This window comes from Hippocampus bargibanti, linkage group LG12, assembly GCF_051943395.1.
Source record: "Hippocampus bargibanti isolate YZ-2025 linkage group LG12, ASM5194339v1, whole genome shotgun sequence".
Taxonomy (NCBI): Eukaryota; Metazoa; Chordata; class Actinopteri; order Syngnathiformes; family Syngnathidae; genus Hippocampus; species Hippocampus bargibanti.
The window spans coordinates 1,831,000-1,847,803 of NC_142745.1; the positions used below are offsets into that span (position 1 = coordinate 1,831,000).

Below are 16,804 nucleotides of genomic sequence, written 5' to 3' on the forward strand. Positions count from 1 at the left end.
CTGAATATTTATAGGTGGAGCTGAACTTGGATTTGGTATTTTCACCAGCTTGCCGCAGTGTACCGGTCAATGAATATATTTAAGCGCCGTTGTGGGCGTGAACACAGCCCACTAGATTGGTCGGCAATCAAAGCTGCACCTCTCATTTTCTTTAAAATGAACATACTGGAAGCGCACAGTCTTTGGAAGGTGGAACGAGAAAGCAATTTCAACCTTGATGGTCCGTGTGCGCCTGAAAGCTTTTTGTTCGCCTTCGACTCACGCACATTTTTCCCAGGAGTGCATTGACTTTGCGGGATACTGAGCTCAAGGTCTGTCAAAGGTCCTCAGAGGAAAGCTGGGTCAACTTTGAAAAGTAGAACACAAGATCAGGTTGACCCTTCTGTGTCGACAACGGGGAAAAAGTGAAAGATCTGATTTGGACATCACAGTCTGTTCACCTCACTATCATTGAGCCAATCCGGAGAGATCTGGAACGTGCCTTTCATGTGAAACAGCCCAAGAATTGACAGCAACTGGAATCTTTTCACCATGAAAAATGGGTCGTCCAAATCCATCCCGAAACACTGCAAGGCTACATGTTAGCTTGTCGTGTTTTGTTTTGGGGAATCGAGGAAATGGTCTCTTCAGCCGTACTTCTTCGAAGGTGTCGGACGTTTCATTTGTGCTGGTAACTGTGGCCCTATCTATATCCCTAGTGGACAGAGGTGGCCGTGGCAGACTGGTAGGTCCCTCCTCTAAGTTTGGGGGAGCAGTGGACCACTCCCTGAAGCCAATCTGATTACCTATTTTGTCTGAAACCTGTAGTGGACTGTGCCTGGCCTTGATTGTCACCTCATTAGCATGACTAAGCCTATGTGGTAATGACCTAAGAAGTCTGTTGTAAGCACGGTCTAAATTAAACCTTAAACCACCATGCATGGTCATTTAGTGAAAGTTTTTTTGCTGTTTTGTAAAACAGCTACAGAGCAGAGGTCCGCCACCGCCACCTCTGTCCATTAGGGATATATGTAGGGTGAGAGTAACCAGTACAACTTTAGTTCTCTGACGAAGCTCTTCGGATGAGGAGCGAAATGTCCGACTCCTTCAAAGAAGTACAAATGACGGCTGAAGAAACCTTTTCTTCGATGGACTACTCCTGCATGAATGAGAGCCTACACAGACAACTTGTTTGGTGAAGTTCAGCTTTCTCAACCATCCATCCATCCATTTTCCAGACCCCTCCCCTCTACCCCACCCTCTCCCTCTGTGTCTCTGTTTACCACCCCCCCTAAATTGCATTTTTCTACAGGGACAAGCCAGCAGATTGAAGAAAAAGCAAACTACATGACAAAAGTTCATACGCGATTAGCAAGCAAATCCTTGTCTGCATTGTGCAAAGATGACATGTTTACATTTCGCTGCGATGCATCTCATGAGCGTCTTAGCCTGTTGCTGAAATGACAAGTTCCTGCAAAGCCGTGCTACAACTGATTATAGCCCCTTTACGCTAACTTAGCTAAGTCCTTCCATCCTCATTAGGGTCGCGGGGGTTGCTGGAGCCTATCCCAGCCGTCTTCGGGCACTCGGCGGGGGACACCCTGAATCGGTTGCCAGCCAATTGCAGGGCACACAGAGAGAAACAACCAGTCATTCTCACACTCACCAAATATGGACTTACCTGTATAAAAGGGAAAAAGAGACCCACTGCAAAGTTGGACAACCAATTCACAATGCCGGCAATCATGAAGGCGGCAGGCCTGTACGACTGCTCAAACAGTTCACCGGTCAGGATAAAGGGGATGCCTCCTATCAAAGAAGAGGAGAAGGTCACCGGTTAGCAACCCAGCTACAATTGAGCTCCGGGATGAGACTGTAATGAAAGCCACAAGTTAATTCTGTTCCGTCCATCTCTGGTTAATTGCTGGTGGTGTAAACAAGCCAAAATAGTCCTCATTCTATCAGGAAAACTAATCGAGAACACCGGGGATCAATTTAAATGTGCGACACAAATTTGCTTGGCTAAACAGTGTTCATGAAACTGTTTCTCCTGATTATTATTTTGTAATCTACTGTTTCTTGCAGCCCACCGAGTCACTCGCAAACAAACTTCAATTGCTTTAATTTTGCTTTCCAGAGGTAAGCCAAAGGAGGAATAAGCATGATCGTCCTGATGTCATGAAGACATCAAAACTTGAGGACAACAGTGAAGCCCATAACGAGAACAAAAATGGGAACAACAATCAAAATCATAATAATGGGCATCAACATAATGCATTTTATTTGACAGAACAGATGCAGATGGACAGATTATATCAGTACATCTTTAAAGGACAACAGACACCTACGGACAAGTTATGTCCATAATTTGTAAAATGACTTCAAATGACTTCTACTGAGCGTATTTTACAAAGATTCCACCGCATATAGCTATATTTTACGTTTTAAGACTCGCGCTGAATATTCAGGAAGTCTTGTTTTCAAGTTGATGACGATGCCTGACGTCACGTCACGGAGGGAACACCCCTGACCGAGAAAGCGGCACACAATGCATTTTGGGTACTTTGTTTGGTCTGCAAACTTCGTGTTGATGGCGAAATTAGAAGGAAAACAAATAAATAAATGAATCGTTGTGTGTTGCACCAAGACTACTATTTGATACTAGTTGACACAAATTCCCAGCAGACAAATCAGCCCAAATCCAACGGAGTCTGGGCGCCATCTTGTGCATTTTCTGGGACGCTACATTGGAGTCCTGACAAAGGCAAATGCTGCCCCCTTGTGAGAGGAAAAAAAACATGTCCAGAGGTATGACCAGTGCTTTATCGGCTGGTTATACCGAAACAAATTCGGGAATGGCGCGCTACGTGATTCTTTTTAATTGCAGAATACATTCGGGAATGGCAGTGAATGAGTTAAAAAAAATAGGTTGGGGTTGTTGAAGAGTTCGAATGTAATAACAGTTGAACATAAAAATCCTCGCCGTGTAAAATTCAACACTGACTCACACCCGCTCTATTTCCATAGCTTAACAATTATGAATGGCGGAAAATGCTAGTTTACCGTCTCAATGTCCTAAAGTTATTTCAATGTTTCCGACACGATAACATTTTTCTTCCCGACACCGATCTGCCAGGGATCACCAGGCCCCATATGAAGGTGTTAGTCACCAGACCCAATCCCGATTCGGGTGCATCGGTACACTCAAGCTCCCTGGGAGAAACATTCTGCCGACGTCTGTGACCTTGCTTTCCAAATCCCAGTTGAGTATCTGAAAGGCTCAGAAATGATGAACGCTGGTGCTGAATCGGGCACAAATCATGTCACATCGCCTCAAGCGTCAGCTTGTTCCGTCATCCTTGCAGCCAAACCTTCCTGCCAAATAAGAGCTAGTCCATGTTTTTTTTATTAATTATTTTAAAGACACTCTTTTCTCGACAGCGAGTTACACGAAAGGTTCTAACTTGTTTTCTTAAATATGCATTCATACCTCGGTTTACGAACCCCTTGGCTGACGAAATTTTCGGTTTTTACCTTGGCGTACAAACTATTTTTCGGGATACACATGGCGCTGCCACAATGAGTGATGTGTCGTTTGTGAACGAGCCAATTCTCCTAAAAGAAAAATGGCAGCCGGCTTGTTTTGGTCCTCTATTCCCCGCCCCCAGTCATCAGTTAAAGCCACGTGATTGGTCAAGAACGCAGCAGTGAGGGGGGGGGGGGGGGGTGAATATTCAGCGCAAGTCTTAAAAGGTAAAATATAGCGATATGCGGTGGAATCTTTGTCAAATACGCTCAGTAGAAGTCATTTGAAGTGATTTTACAAATTACAGACACAACTTGTCCGGAGGCGTCGGTTGTCCTTTAAGTAAAACAACAACCTTGAAGCCCCGGGTGGCAAATCACCACAACAGTGATTAGTTATTTGGTGATTAAAAATATGGGCAAAGGTCAATCTTTGAAAAAAAATCCAATCACAATAATAATAATAATAATTGGAATAAATCCTGTGACAATAAGCCTACGGATGTCTGGTTCAGTATTGCGGAGAGCGTTTGTGGAGAACCAAGAGCTTGTAGTCACTCACGAATTGGAATTAAAGTGACACCTCGGAAGTGACCTTCACTCTAAATGCCCGTAAATTGTTTGAGCGAGCTAGCATGAGTGCGTGGCTAAATAGCAATTCATCTTTTGTGAAAGCCTGATGACACAAAGTTTGAAAAGAGAAATGGCAAGAGCACATGAATAAAACACGGGTTTTCTTTCACGCGGATTTATTTACACAAAGAGCGAGCGTATGCGTTTGTCAGGTGCAAAAGTAATCCCCGAACAGCTTTGGCTGCCGTAGCCTTCTGTGACTATGTTTTGTGAGTTTCAGAATCATAACCTGCTCCTCTACTCGGGGGGGATTTAGATCCCACGAGGGCCCAATAGCTTAAAAAAAAGACGTGGTCGGATCCGACAGCTGACAATGTTGTTTTTGTTTTTTAACTGACATCAGAAAAATGTTTTACAGCATCTAAAATACCCAAAACACGCAGTACGATATTTTTAGTCAAATGCAAAACAGCAATAAAAATGACTTAAAGTGTCCAAAATCTGCAAAAAAATTGAGCCGCGAATTGGGCATTTTCAGAAAGTCCCGCCCCCAGTTCGTGACGTCACGGCAAGACGTCTTGCATTGCTGGAAAATAAAAACAATGGCTTCAGATTCGGAGAATATGCTTTCTTGTTCCACATCCAGTTATGAATATGATTCAAATAGTTCTGAAGAGGAAAGCATACATGTTTGCAATCGATTAAAGAAGTTCTTCCGTGTCAATTGGCTGGGAATCCGCCTCCTGCCCGAAGACGGCTGGGATAGACTCTAACATGGCCGCCGTCTCCGTGAGGATAAGCAGATTAGAAAATGGACGGATGGATGGATGGATGTTTGATCATGGTTTTGAAAACAAAATAAAACAAAACACATTTTCCCCCAGTGCATTTCGCTGCATTCATTCTTATTTTTACTATTTGCAGTCCCTGTCCCTCACCAATAATGGGGTCGGGTGTACTCAATAACGCATAAGTCTTACGACACTTCAAACGCGCTTCAAAAGTAATCAACGAAATGATTGTCTCTGTGGACATTCACAGCTCTTATCTTTCGTCTCTCTTTCTTGTTTTTTTGCTTTTTTTTCAGCTGTTCGCACCTCAGTTAAACAGCTTTTGTGACATCTGGGATTACTTCATATGACTGATTTATATTCTCTTCAAAAACAGATTGTGATGCAAGAATTTCATGAATATATTTTCATCCATATTTACTGACGATTTGTGATACAAAAGCTATGACAGTTCACTTGCCCAATATCTTGTAATAACCAGCACATTGTTATATATCCCCAACCACGAAGTGGGGGCGGGACTTTCTGAAAATGCCCAATTCGCAGCTCAATGTTTTTGCAGATTTTGGACACTTTAAGTCATTTTTATTGGGGTTTTGCATTTGACTAAAAATATCATTCTGCGTGTTTTGGGTATTTTAGATGCTATCAAACGTTTTTCTGATGTCAGTTAGGAAACAAAAAAGTGGTGTTGGTTGTCCTTTAAAGGACAACCGACATCACTTTTTTCTCCTTTAAAGGACAACCGACATCACTTTTTTGTTTCCTAACTGACATCAGAAAAACGTTTTATAGCATCTAAAATAGCCAAAACACGCAGGCTGATATTTTTAGTCAAATGCAAAACACCAATAAAATGACTTAAAAGTGTCCAAAAACGACTTCAAATTGAACCCGGAAGTGGCCAGTTTCAGAAGGTCCCGCCCCTTTGTTCGTGATGTCACGCCAAGACGTCTTGCCTTGCTCCAGAATCAAAACAATGGCCTCACGGAGTTCAGATTCGGAGAAGATGCTTTCTTGTTACTCATCCAGTTATGAATATGATTCAAATAGTTCTGAAGAGGAAAGCATAAATGTTTGCAATAGATTAAAGAAGTTATTCCGTGTCATTTTGAGGCATCTGCACAGAAATGTAGCACCCAGAAAATGCAGAAGATGGCGCCAAAGCTCAGTTGGAAATGGGCTGATTTGTCAGCTGGGAATTTGTGTCAACTAGTATCAAATAGTAGTCTTGGTGCAACACACAACGATTCACCATCGCGTTATTTATGTGTTTTCCTTCTAATTTCGCCATCAACACGAAGTTTTCAGACCAAACAAAGTGCCGCAAAATGCATTGTGTGTGTCGCTTTCTCGGTCAGGGGTGTTCCCTCCGTGACGTCACGTCAGGAATCGTCACCAACTCAAAAACAAGACTTCCTGAATATTCAGCGCGAGTCTTAAAAGGTAAAATATAGCTATATGCGGTGGAATCTTTGTCAAATGTGCTCAGTAGAAGTCATTTTATGGACACAACTTGTCCGGGGTGTCAGTTGTCCTTTAAGATAGCTGAAATTAATATGCAAAAGCAAATGTGAAAAACGGAATGCTCGCTGAAATGTATTTAAATTAATTGCTGTTATATGGAAAGAACATTCGTCAAGGTTGCGCCCCACCCCCTACATTTTTAACTTATTCACTGCCAGACGCGCAAAAATGTGTCCACTCCAGTATTTCTCATTTTCACTGAAATTGCTGCAGCCACAGAATATTGAGTTTTAGGACTACATAAACATTCAATGCAGTGTAAGAAACCTTATGAATGAGTGAATCAGTTCACACACCAAATCTGGCCTGCCTGACAAAAAAATTGGACACCCCCTGATCTAAAGCCTGCACTGATGATTCGTCATACGTAACGGCGGCTTTGTATCAATTGGCCCCTTCTCAATTCTCGAAACTGCTAATCCCAGCTCACGGGTGCCATTTTAGTTTACACGATTCGTATAACCGTGCATGCAAGGAGCCGGAATCGTTTGAAAAGGGTCTCCAAGCCCACCCCAGACGACCGAGGCTGTCAATAATCTCTGGTTCTCGGGCTCGGGGAGCTCCTTTGCCCCCGGAATTGTTCATTTGCATGGAACCACAGCGGGTTTAGTTTTGTTTGGCTCGCTTTTAATTAGCAAAGGCCAAATCCTTGCCCAAGGAGGTCTCATCTCATCGGTCCGCTTAAATAAGCGCATAAATGTTGGTCAAACTATTAGTATCGAGTCCTTTGTTAACGCAATGAACTTTTTATGAGTTTATTAGAGAGATATTCTTAAACTTTGACCAGTTTCGATTGAATTGTTGTTAGCCATAAATTGCTTACGCTTTTTTATGTTTGTGTGTCTCTCATTGTCATTTCTTAGTTTTGAAAAATATCAGCCTGCGTGTTTTGGGTATTTTAGATGCTATAAAACGTTTGATGTCAGTTAGGAAACAAAAAAATGGTGTTGGTTGTCCTTTAAAAAAACAAAACCCAAAATGTGTCCCATGTGTACACTGCAACCAGAAAAGGAGGACACATAAATCATATCATAATCCACCAAGAGCCATTCCCTAAAACATTTAATCAACCATTTTCCCCCCTCAGCTGTCACGATAGAGACAGCGGAACAAACGACTAGCTTGTGGGCCGATACCACAAGTCTCACAAAGAGCCCCCAGCACTCAGAGGAGCCAATTAACCAGGCCCCCTCAAACTGGACCCTCATCCACAGTCACCGAGGGAACACTAACAACGGAATGACACACACTTCATCACGTCTAAAACTGACAAACAAACTTTTTGTTCACGCAATTTCTATTGTCCGAGGCTGCGGTTTATAGGGAGGTTTAAAGTCAGTCAAGTCAGGTCACACTTTTGTTTTAAAAATTGCAGCAAAAATGTAGATGTCATGAGGAGAAAATCTCTTCATATTATTTGTTTATCATTTACATTCCATTCATGCAATATTAATTAGGCATGATAAAGTGTTAAAGGGGGTAGAGGCGCAGAACATATTGCAAAGATTTCTTTTGACTTGACTTCTGTTTCAATGAGATTTTATGAGATGCCTTATCCACAGAAGGAAGAAAAGTGTTTACAGTCACTGACATAAGCCTAGATTGAAACTCTAATCTCCCGAGTCAACTCCATTTGATGTATGAATACAAAACAAAAACAAATGTTAAACAAGCTGCAAATGCAGCGTGGGACGGAATACCAAATACCAACTAGCTTTCCTGTTTTATCTTTGTGTGTTTGGTTGACTTCATAAAGGTTGCGGCTGATCCTTCTTTTTGTTCAAAAGCTCAAAGTACAATCGGATGATCCCTTGTGTGAACAATAGAATCACAAGCAATAGAGAGCTTCATTGGTTCTTATGTGCTGTGAAAACAACACGAGACCCAATCTCCCTTTCCCTGAAAGAGCGCATCTCCAGTGCATGAAAACCTTTGGATGTCTGCGTTGAAGTGTGTGTGTGTGTGTGTGTGTGTGTGTGTGTGTGTGTGTGTGTGTGTGTGTGTGTGTGTGTGTGTGTGTGTGTGTGTGTGTGTGTGTATTTTGAAAGCAAGGACCCCGGAGCTCATTCCATGTTCCATTTTGAGTAAGATTTAACCCAGACTGGGCCAAATCCTGCTACCACATAAACGAGGAAGCTGTAGGACAATCTGCATTTTTGTAAAAAAGTTATTTAAAGGACAACGACGCCATTTTTTTTTTGTTTCCTGACATCAGAAAAACGTTTTATACCATCTAAAATACCCAAAACACGCAGTATGATATTTTTAGTCAAATGCAAAACACCAATTAAAAACAAGTTAAAGTGTCCCAAAACTACTTCAAAATGACCTTGAGATGGCGAGTTTCAGAAGGTCCTGCCCCTTGTTTGTGACGTCACGCCAAGACGTCTTGTCTTGCTCGAGAATCAAAACAATGGCTTGAGATTCGGAGAAGATGCTTTCTTGTTACTCATCCAGTTATGAATATGATTCAAATAGTTCTGAAGAGGAAAGCATAAATGTTTGCAATCGATTAAAGAAGTCTTTCCGGATCATGTTCAGGCATCTGGACTCCAATGTAGCGTCCCGGAAAATGCACAAGATGGTGACCAAGCTCCGTTGGAAATGGGCTGATTTGTCTGCTGGGAATTTGTGCCAACTAGTATCAAATAGTAGTGTTGGTTCAACACACAACGATTCACCATCGCGTTATGTATGTGTTTTCCTTCTAATTTTGCCATCAACACGGATCAAAATGAAGTTTTCAGACCAAACAAAGTACCCAAAATGCATTGTGTGTCGCTTTCTCGGTCAGGAGCGTTCCAGACGTGACGTCACGTCAGGAATCGTCACCAACTCGAAAACAAGACTTCCTAAATATTCTCTGTGAGTCTTAGAACGTAAAATATAGCTATATGCCGTGGAATCTTTGTACAATGCGCTCAGTAGAAGTCATTTGAAGCATAAGAAGAGACGAGACTACAAAACAAAAGTAATACCTGGGCCAGAGCAGAAGGAGGCGATCACTGCCAGGATGCAGACATAACTGAGGTAAGGCATCCATGACACGCTGTCCTAGGAAAAGAAAGTGAAGGTGGTGCCTGAGTAAGCATAACTTCAGCAAAGCAATCTGCATGCCAAGTACATCTACATTCACTTTTACAGTTCTGTTGATGATATCCACAACAACAATGTGATCTATTTGACCATAATTCTGATTGTTCCAAGTGTGCAAGTTTGACCTCAAGATTAATTTAAGAGCCCCAGTGGACTTGTGTCGTTAAAGGGTACTCAGACAATTAACATTTCAACCCCGGGTAAAAGAGTCGATTGTAAAAAGTGCAATATTTTAATGATTTTCTTCATTATTTTATGACTAGACATTTGTTTTATGCAGTTACTGATAGGGAGTGAGTGGCTGATGGTGTCGTGGGCCACTCGCCTGATTTGTGTGTGCGCAGGGGATCGGTTCCCACTCAGAGATGGTGTGAATGAAGATGTAAACGGTCGGTTGCTGGGCGCTAATATACAGCAGCTAATTGAAGATGATGCTAATGAAGCATGGAAAGTACACCGCAAAGGCCCCATATGTGAAAGCACAATTTCTGATCTGCCTATGTTTTGAATCAGTGATTCGTTTACTTTTATCCTTGCAAGACACAAGATAAGAAAACCTTTATTGGTTTCACAAGACGACAAAAGGAGGAATTTGAGTCTTACAGAATCTTACTTGAAAATTGAGGAACACCGTGAGTAGACTGAAGAACACCGCCATGGCGCAGAACCCAAAAATGAGCAGAGGTTTTCGCCCGATTCGTTCTATCACCAAGCCCTGGGAAGAGGACAAAGACAGCATCGTATCAGAAGCAAATGTGACACGTTAGAGAATAAATCTTGCCAATATAGGAGGTACACTATCTTGAACATATACCACAGCGCCTGATCATCTTTAGCGGCCGTTGTGGCCAGGAATTGCAACAACTGAAAATTGCTTATTGCAAATGATTATATGTAGGTAGGTAACTGTTTAATCACCCAGACAAACAACGTGTCTGTGAGCAAATATTGTCAATACCGCCATTAACCAAGTTCTATTTGGATGCAGTTGTGGCAGTGGCGGAACGTCCAGGCCTACAAAGCCTTCTCTGCTAGCCTAAAAATATCTGAATCACAGACTGACTGATGTGAATTATATTTATTATACATATTTATTTTGCCCATCAATATTAAATAATTCCAAATGGTCTTTCAGCTTCCTTTCATTACTTTCCCCCTGTTGCTGCTTCCAAATGTGTGTTTCTGTATTTAAGCATTTAACCAATCATATTTCAGCCATCATTTGTTACCAGGATGAGCAATTTAACTGGATGCTGTCACTATCAGTTCTGCGGGAACTGTTGAATCAAATGTGTCGATCAAAGTGTTGGTTTAACCAACCAAGTTGGCAACCCAAAAGGGGTACCAACGCCTTCTTGAAGCTGGTCGACATCTGTACTTCTTTGAAGGTGTCGGACGTTTCGCTTCTTATCCAAGATGCTTCTTCAGCGAAATAAAGTCTTGGGATATATATAGGGCCGAAACTACCAGTAAGACTTTAGTTCGCTGAAGAAGCATCTTGGATAAGAAGCGAAACATCCAACACCTTCAAAGAAGTAAAGATGACGACTGAAGAAACCTTTTCATCTAGTGACTCATAGTTTGTGAAAATTGCTATCACTAGCCACTAGTGACTAGAGCATACTGGCCAGAGGTAGCGCACTGTATTGGTAGCGAGCTGAATAAACAAATATATTGTGTTGATTTAATAGCGGTTTTGTCAAGAAATGGATTTGGTTGCAAATTTATTGTTAAAGCCATTTTCAAGACAGACCTCTCAATAAAAGATGGACATCATTAAGAAAGGCCAGACAGTTATTTATTGGCTAATAGTCCCCCCGAGTGGTCTTGTAATATATCACACCACACTTTTTTTCAGCCTGGATTGATTCAGACGTAGCATTACTGAAGGCCTAGCGATGAAATCCACGACTCGCCACTGAGTTGTGGTGGTGGTTAGATACATTAACCCCCACCGCACCCACTCTCCCCCAAAGCGGTAAGGAGAGGGGGTGTTAATATATTCAGGGCGCCGGTCTGACCTCGGTGGTTAGATTTCATGAAGCTGTGGAAAAGGTCATTGCTCTTTGTACAATATCGTATGTATCCCACCAGCTCAGCAGAGACAAGGTTGAACAGGAACAGGAAGTGTTTCACTCTCGTGTTTGAGTGTGTGTGCGGGTCCCACTTGCCCTGAAGGCAGGGGATCTGTCTACGAGCCGCCACTGCAGCCGTTCTCATTATTCTTCAGAATGTGGTCTGCGCAAATAAAAAATCCCCGGGCCCACACATTTTATTGCTGATTATGAAGTTGCATTTCGACTTTGCCGGTAAATGAAAAAGGAAGTCGCAGATAAGAGACTGAAAACACAGAATGAAATCAGCATTCACATGGAGCGCGTCTCATCTGCACTCCTTGGCAGAGGTCAAAGCTGTGACTTTCGCACTCATGGTTGACAGGACTAAAACGTCTCGTCATTATTCATCACATCAAGAAGTAGACGAGCCATTAAAGACAAGTAGCCGGAGCTTGAGGCACCACTGGCCCTTCATGCGCCGCGATCTTGGTACCATTCGCAGAGAAACCCTTGGAGCAGGTGTTGCGCGTGAAAATGTATTTTGGCCTTGACAGTCACTCTGATGACATTTAAACACAAAGACAATAAAAGGACACGTTAAAGTTTGCGCTCAGTAGGGATATATATAGGACCGAAACTACCAGCTAAACTTTAGTTCGCTGAAGAAGCATCTTGCTAAGAAGCGAAACGTCCAACACCTTCAAAGAAATACGGCTGAAGAAACCTTTTCATCGATGGACCACTCCTGTACGACTGAGAGCTTACACAGACGCAAGCAAAACTTTAGAAACAAGGAAGGAGAAAATGCAATGGATAAGACGGTCAGGTAATGGACAGTGAGTAATAGGAGAACACATGGGAGATGAGTCACAAAAAGGTGCTTGGATCTTATGGTACACAGGCAAGTGAGTACAGTCCACCCACAGACGTTATGAGGGAATCCAATTCCCAGATAAAAACAAGCCTTAACAATAAGAAATCTCAAAAATGGTGCACCCCATCCAAATGTCATTAGAAAATCAATAGTGCATTGATTGTAGAGCTGGGGAAGCAAGAAAGGTCATCACAATTATAAAGAAGCACACCTTGAGGAAATATTACAACTCTGCAACTGGGCTGTAACTCAGACAATGAAAATTACGAAAGGTAATTGTAAAACAAAAAAAATGGATTCGCAGCCAACAAGCAACGATCGAAAAATGATCTTGTGAGTGAGCCGAATACAGAAATGAGCTGAAGACGGTTGTCTTCTCAAATAAAGGGTAAAGTTGGCTTTAATTAAATGTAAAATTCAAAAGTAGCATGACCTCCACGGCACGCAACGGGCATAATTAAGTATTTTCCTCGGGCGGTGAAAATGAAGAGGCAAACCTTCGAAACATCTTGAAACTCACATTTGCAGTTATGCCAAATTACCCGCTGATAGAAACAATTACGATGACTCTGCTTTATTTTGCCACGCAACGCCTTATACGAAAGCACAAAAGCATTAATCAGGACATGCAAATGAGCTGTTAATAAGTGTTAAAAATAAACCGAGGATGCGGGCAATAACAACCATTCATTAATGATTGTATGGAGGTAAGCTTGCTATTTGATACTGGGAGTTTTCGGAATATAAGAGTAGCTGACTCTAAACACAAATAAAATAAAACAACGACAAAGGCGCTGCAAAATGATGTTCATCTGTGCTACCCTAGAGGCAGTGGTTATTAAATGAATCACCATCGGGGTAAGGCGCCTTTCACAAACATACTGAACACCATTTCGTATGTGCCATGGCGCTTTGAATATGAAATAAGACGATTACAAATGCAAAGCCTATGACAATGATGCATAGAAAAGTAATTTTGAGGTGGTTTAAAGCAGCGAGATAACGGAGAACACAACAATAAGACGATTTTAACGTGGCAATACTCACAGAGATGATAGCGGAAAATGTCTCGATACCTCCTGTGCTGAGGGTTATGTATGGAATAATATTTTCCGGAAAGCCTGCTTCTTGTAGGATCCCATTGGTGTAGTACCAGATCTGGAAACAGACAAGACAATCAGTGAAACTCTTACCTTTGATTGGGCAACAAAAGATGCTAATAAAACGCTTGGCCGTGTGGTCGTACAATACAATAACACATTTATTGTACATAAAATAAGGTATATTTTGTGTAGTTTTAAGGCTTATTTAGTAGAAAGTTATGTTTTATGGGGACCTGGAAATGGATTATTCTCCTTTTTAATGGCTTCCTATGTGAAATTAATGTTTGGAAGACACACTTTTCGCCTTAAACACACTTTCTGGGAACCAATTAAGTTCGTAAACTGAGGTATCACTGTATACTGTATATTAACGTTAAAAATATAACATCAAACGACAGTCTACTGGACTGTATTTGCGTTCAATTAATATTGACACATATAGAATAATACAGCTTTACAGCCATAGTGTGGTGATAATTACCATACATTTTGGCAACACTTTTAGGCAAAGTAACCGAAAAACACTAGCGTGGTTAAAACTTAATTTGGGGGGAAACAATCACGTACAGTATAGTATGTCGAACAAAGCGAGAGGCGTATCTTACAGCGTTGAGGCCGCAAAGCTGATAGCTAGCCATGGTGACCACGACGGTGATGAGCTGCCAGCGAACAGATCGGCTTTTCAGAAGTTGAACCATGGAGACCGTGTGGAGAGTTTCCTGAGCTCGTGCTTCTGCGTGGACCTCTTCCATATCAAGAGAAACATCCTTTTTGCCGAGGAATCTCTGAAAGGCTGGTTACACACGTGTACAGATAACATTAGCATACTCGGAGTTGTCGTAAAAAAAGCAGAATCTGTCAATTGAAAATATATTGTTTCATCGGTTACAAATAAGAGATCGCCGGAGAATAGTTTCAAAGTTTAAACAGTTAAATTGTGTTTGAAACAAATGTTTGCAGCCTGGCCCCTTTATTTGAACTTTTAATTAAAGCACTCGGGGGATTTTTCTGGGTTTTAACGCATCACTTTCTTCACTTTAATAGTGATGAATTTAAAACCCAGTGGTGAGAGGACCCCAGGGTAGGTGCAGATTGAGGGCATAACCTAGTTTAAGGATGATTGTCAACAAAATGAACCCAAAAGATTCGATATATCATAAAACATCAAATTGTTCAGTTCAAATGAGCAAAGCGATCAAGGCAGCATCAGCTTTCTGCCAGTGGTAATTGTGTGTGGTCCATCATGGATTGGATTGGATTAGCCTTTATTAGTCTCGCAGTGGAGACATTTACATTTCACAGCGGAAAAGCATTGTGTGGTATTTTAATCCTGATTAGCATCAGCATCGCATCAATGAATATTTGAGGCTGTTCGCCTTGTCAAAGTGTGTTGCATGGACGTGTTCGGGTCTTCAGGAGAGTTTTTGTGTGTGTCAGAAAAAAGTGCTGCTAGACTATCAGAACCTTACAGAGTCACCTTAATATTTGCACATTGTTGACCACAATGTCTACTGAAGCAACAACATGAATTTGCAGCGCCACTCAGGATCCAGGCAACAGCCAGTGGCTGACAGTTATATGAAGGATGTGAGGTGCATTTGGGTGACGTTTCCTTTTAACGGGCAATCTTGTTTTCCTCAAGGACAGAGAGTACTGCAGCAGCCAGTAAGTGGCACTAAATAGATGTACAGCCCTCAACAAATGCATATTTTACCTATAATTAAACACTAAGCGGCAGTAGACATGAGCACAGCATGATTGTTTGAGAAGGGTAATTTTCTCCCAGCATGTCAAGAACAAACTTGCAAAACTTGACACGCACAGACTCCTGAGTGTGTTACCGTCTATTAAAAAGAGAAAGGACTTTTTTTGATGTCAATTTGAACTGACATACTGTATATTGAAGAGCATGAACAAAGACAGATGGCAGTGAAGGGAAAAAACTAAATTCTGTCCCCTAAGAAGTAGTCATTAAATGCAAAGGAATGATAACTGAGGCTAAATAGCAATTTAATGTGGTGTAGAACAGAGGAATAATAAAATAATATTACGCGTAATACATGTTTTAGATTTCAGACTGACTGTATGATGAATGTGTTGGGCATGTTTTTTAGTTCATTAAATTCTGACTGTGGATGCGGTGTGGTAAATGGTGTGTTCTCAGTCATATTCTCTGAATGACACTCTTAAAACTGGGTCAAAAATAACTAATTTGTATTTTAATGTAACCAATTACGATGTTAAAAAAAGGACTCAGTCACATTTAGGATTCTTCAGTCGTTACCCAACTTTTAGGGTTAAATAAAGAAAGCATAATGGTTGATTTTTCACCCAACAAAAACATGACAGGCATATAAAATAAAATAACAGCCAAAAACAAAAGAGTTAATAAAAAGAATCCAACTGTTTTTAGAGTGCATATTCATAAGCTTTAAAAGTACATTGTCAATGGCACAAAAGAGGTACTTGAAGCCCGTGTACCACCTGAATACAAACAACATAATTATCTTTTCTTTCGGAGCAAAAAATATATATATATATAACGCATTCCATTTTGGTAGTTTCTCAAAGAACAACACAAAAAGTGGCATGCAGCCAATACAGCCGTTTGTGTTATAAAGCATCATAAGTGAGTGCTTTTATTACTCGGCCGCATTTGTTACAGTACCTCTCTCTGCTGCAGCCTCATCCCTCCTCTCAATCAAGAGGTAACGAGGACTTTCTGGGAGGAAAGGCAGAACGCAGAGCTGCAGCACTGCAGGCAATGCCAGGAAGGAAAACAAGTAGTTCCACCTGGACTCCTGCGGTCACAAATCGCCAACATCAGCGTCATGCAGGTCAGAGACGTATACTCGAGTGTGTTTGAATTAGCCTGGTACAGTTCCTGACTACTGCTGGCAACAATTGTCGTCAGTACATTTTCCTAACGCTGTTATATATCCAGAATATGAACAAACAAAATCTCTCACTCTTTCAACATTTGACCGTACTACAATACGAATTAAATCAATGCCCTTGTAATAGATGGATTCATCTGCAAATATTTTAAGTAGGGAATATTAAATCTAAATTAGTTACTAAAACAGTACGAAAATATAGAGATGGATGGCTCAAGGGGAAATTTGTAGGTTCACCCAATCACGTGAAATAGATGCTTTAAAGGACAACCGACACCATTTTTTTTGTTTCCTAACTGACATCAGAAAAACGTTTTTTAGGAATCTAAAATACCCAAAACACGCAGGCTGATATTTTTAGTCAAATGAAAAACACCAAGAA

At 41.3% G+C, this 16,804-nt stretch overlaps 1 protein-coding gene across 3 annotated transcripts in view; it reads right to left on the reverse strand.

Annotated features, from left to right (window-relative positions):
- slc2a9l2 (solute carrier family 2 member 9, like 2) overlaps window positions 1-16,804 on the reverse strand; it is a 71,127-nt gene that overhangs the window by 41,132 nt on the left and 13,191 nt on the right. For all 3 annotated transcript variants that reach the window (XM_089009573.1, XM_089009575.1, XM_089009574.1), the window contains 6 exons: window positions 16,194-16,326; window positions 14,131-14,318; window positions 13,470-13,580; window positions 10,105-10,206; window positions 9,374-9,449; window positions 1,661-1,788 (listed from right to left, as the gene is read on the reverse strand). In XM_089009573.1, coding sequence (XP_088865699.1) covers window positions 1,661-1,788; window positions 9,374-9,449; window positions 10,105-10,206; window positions 13,470-13,580; window positions 14,131-14,318; window positions 16,194-16,326 — 738 coding nt within the window. The remainder of the gene's footprint in view (window positions 1-1,660; window positions 1,789-9,373; window positions 9,450-10,104; window positions 10,207-13,469; window positions 13,581-14,130; window positions 14,319-16,193; window positions 16,327-16,804) is intronic.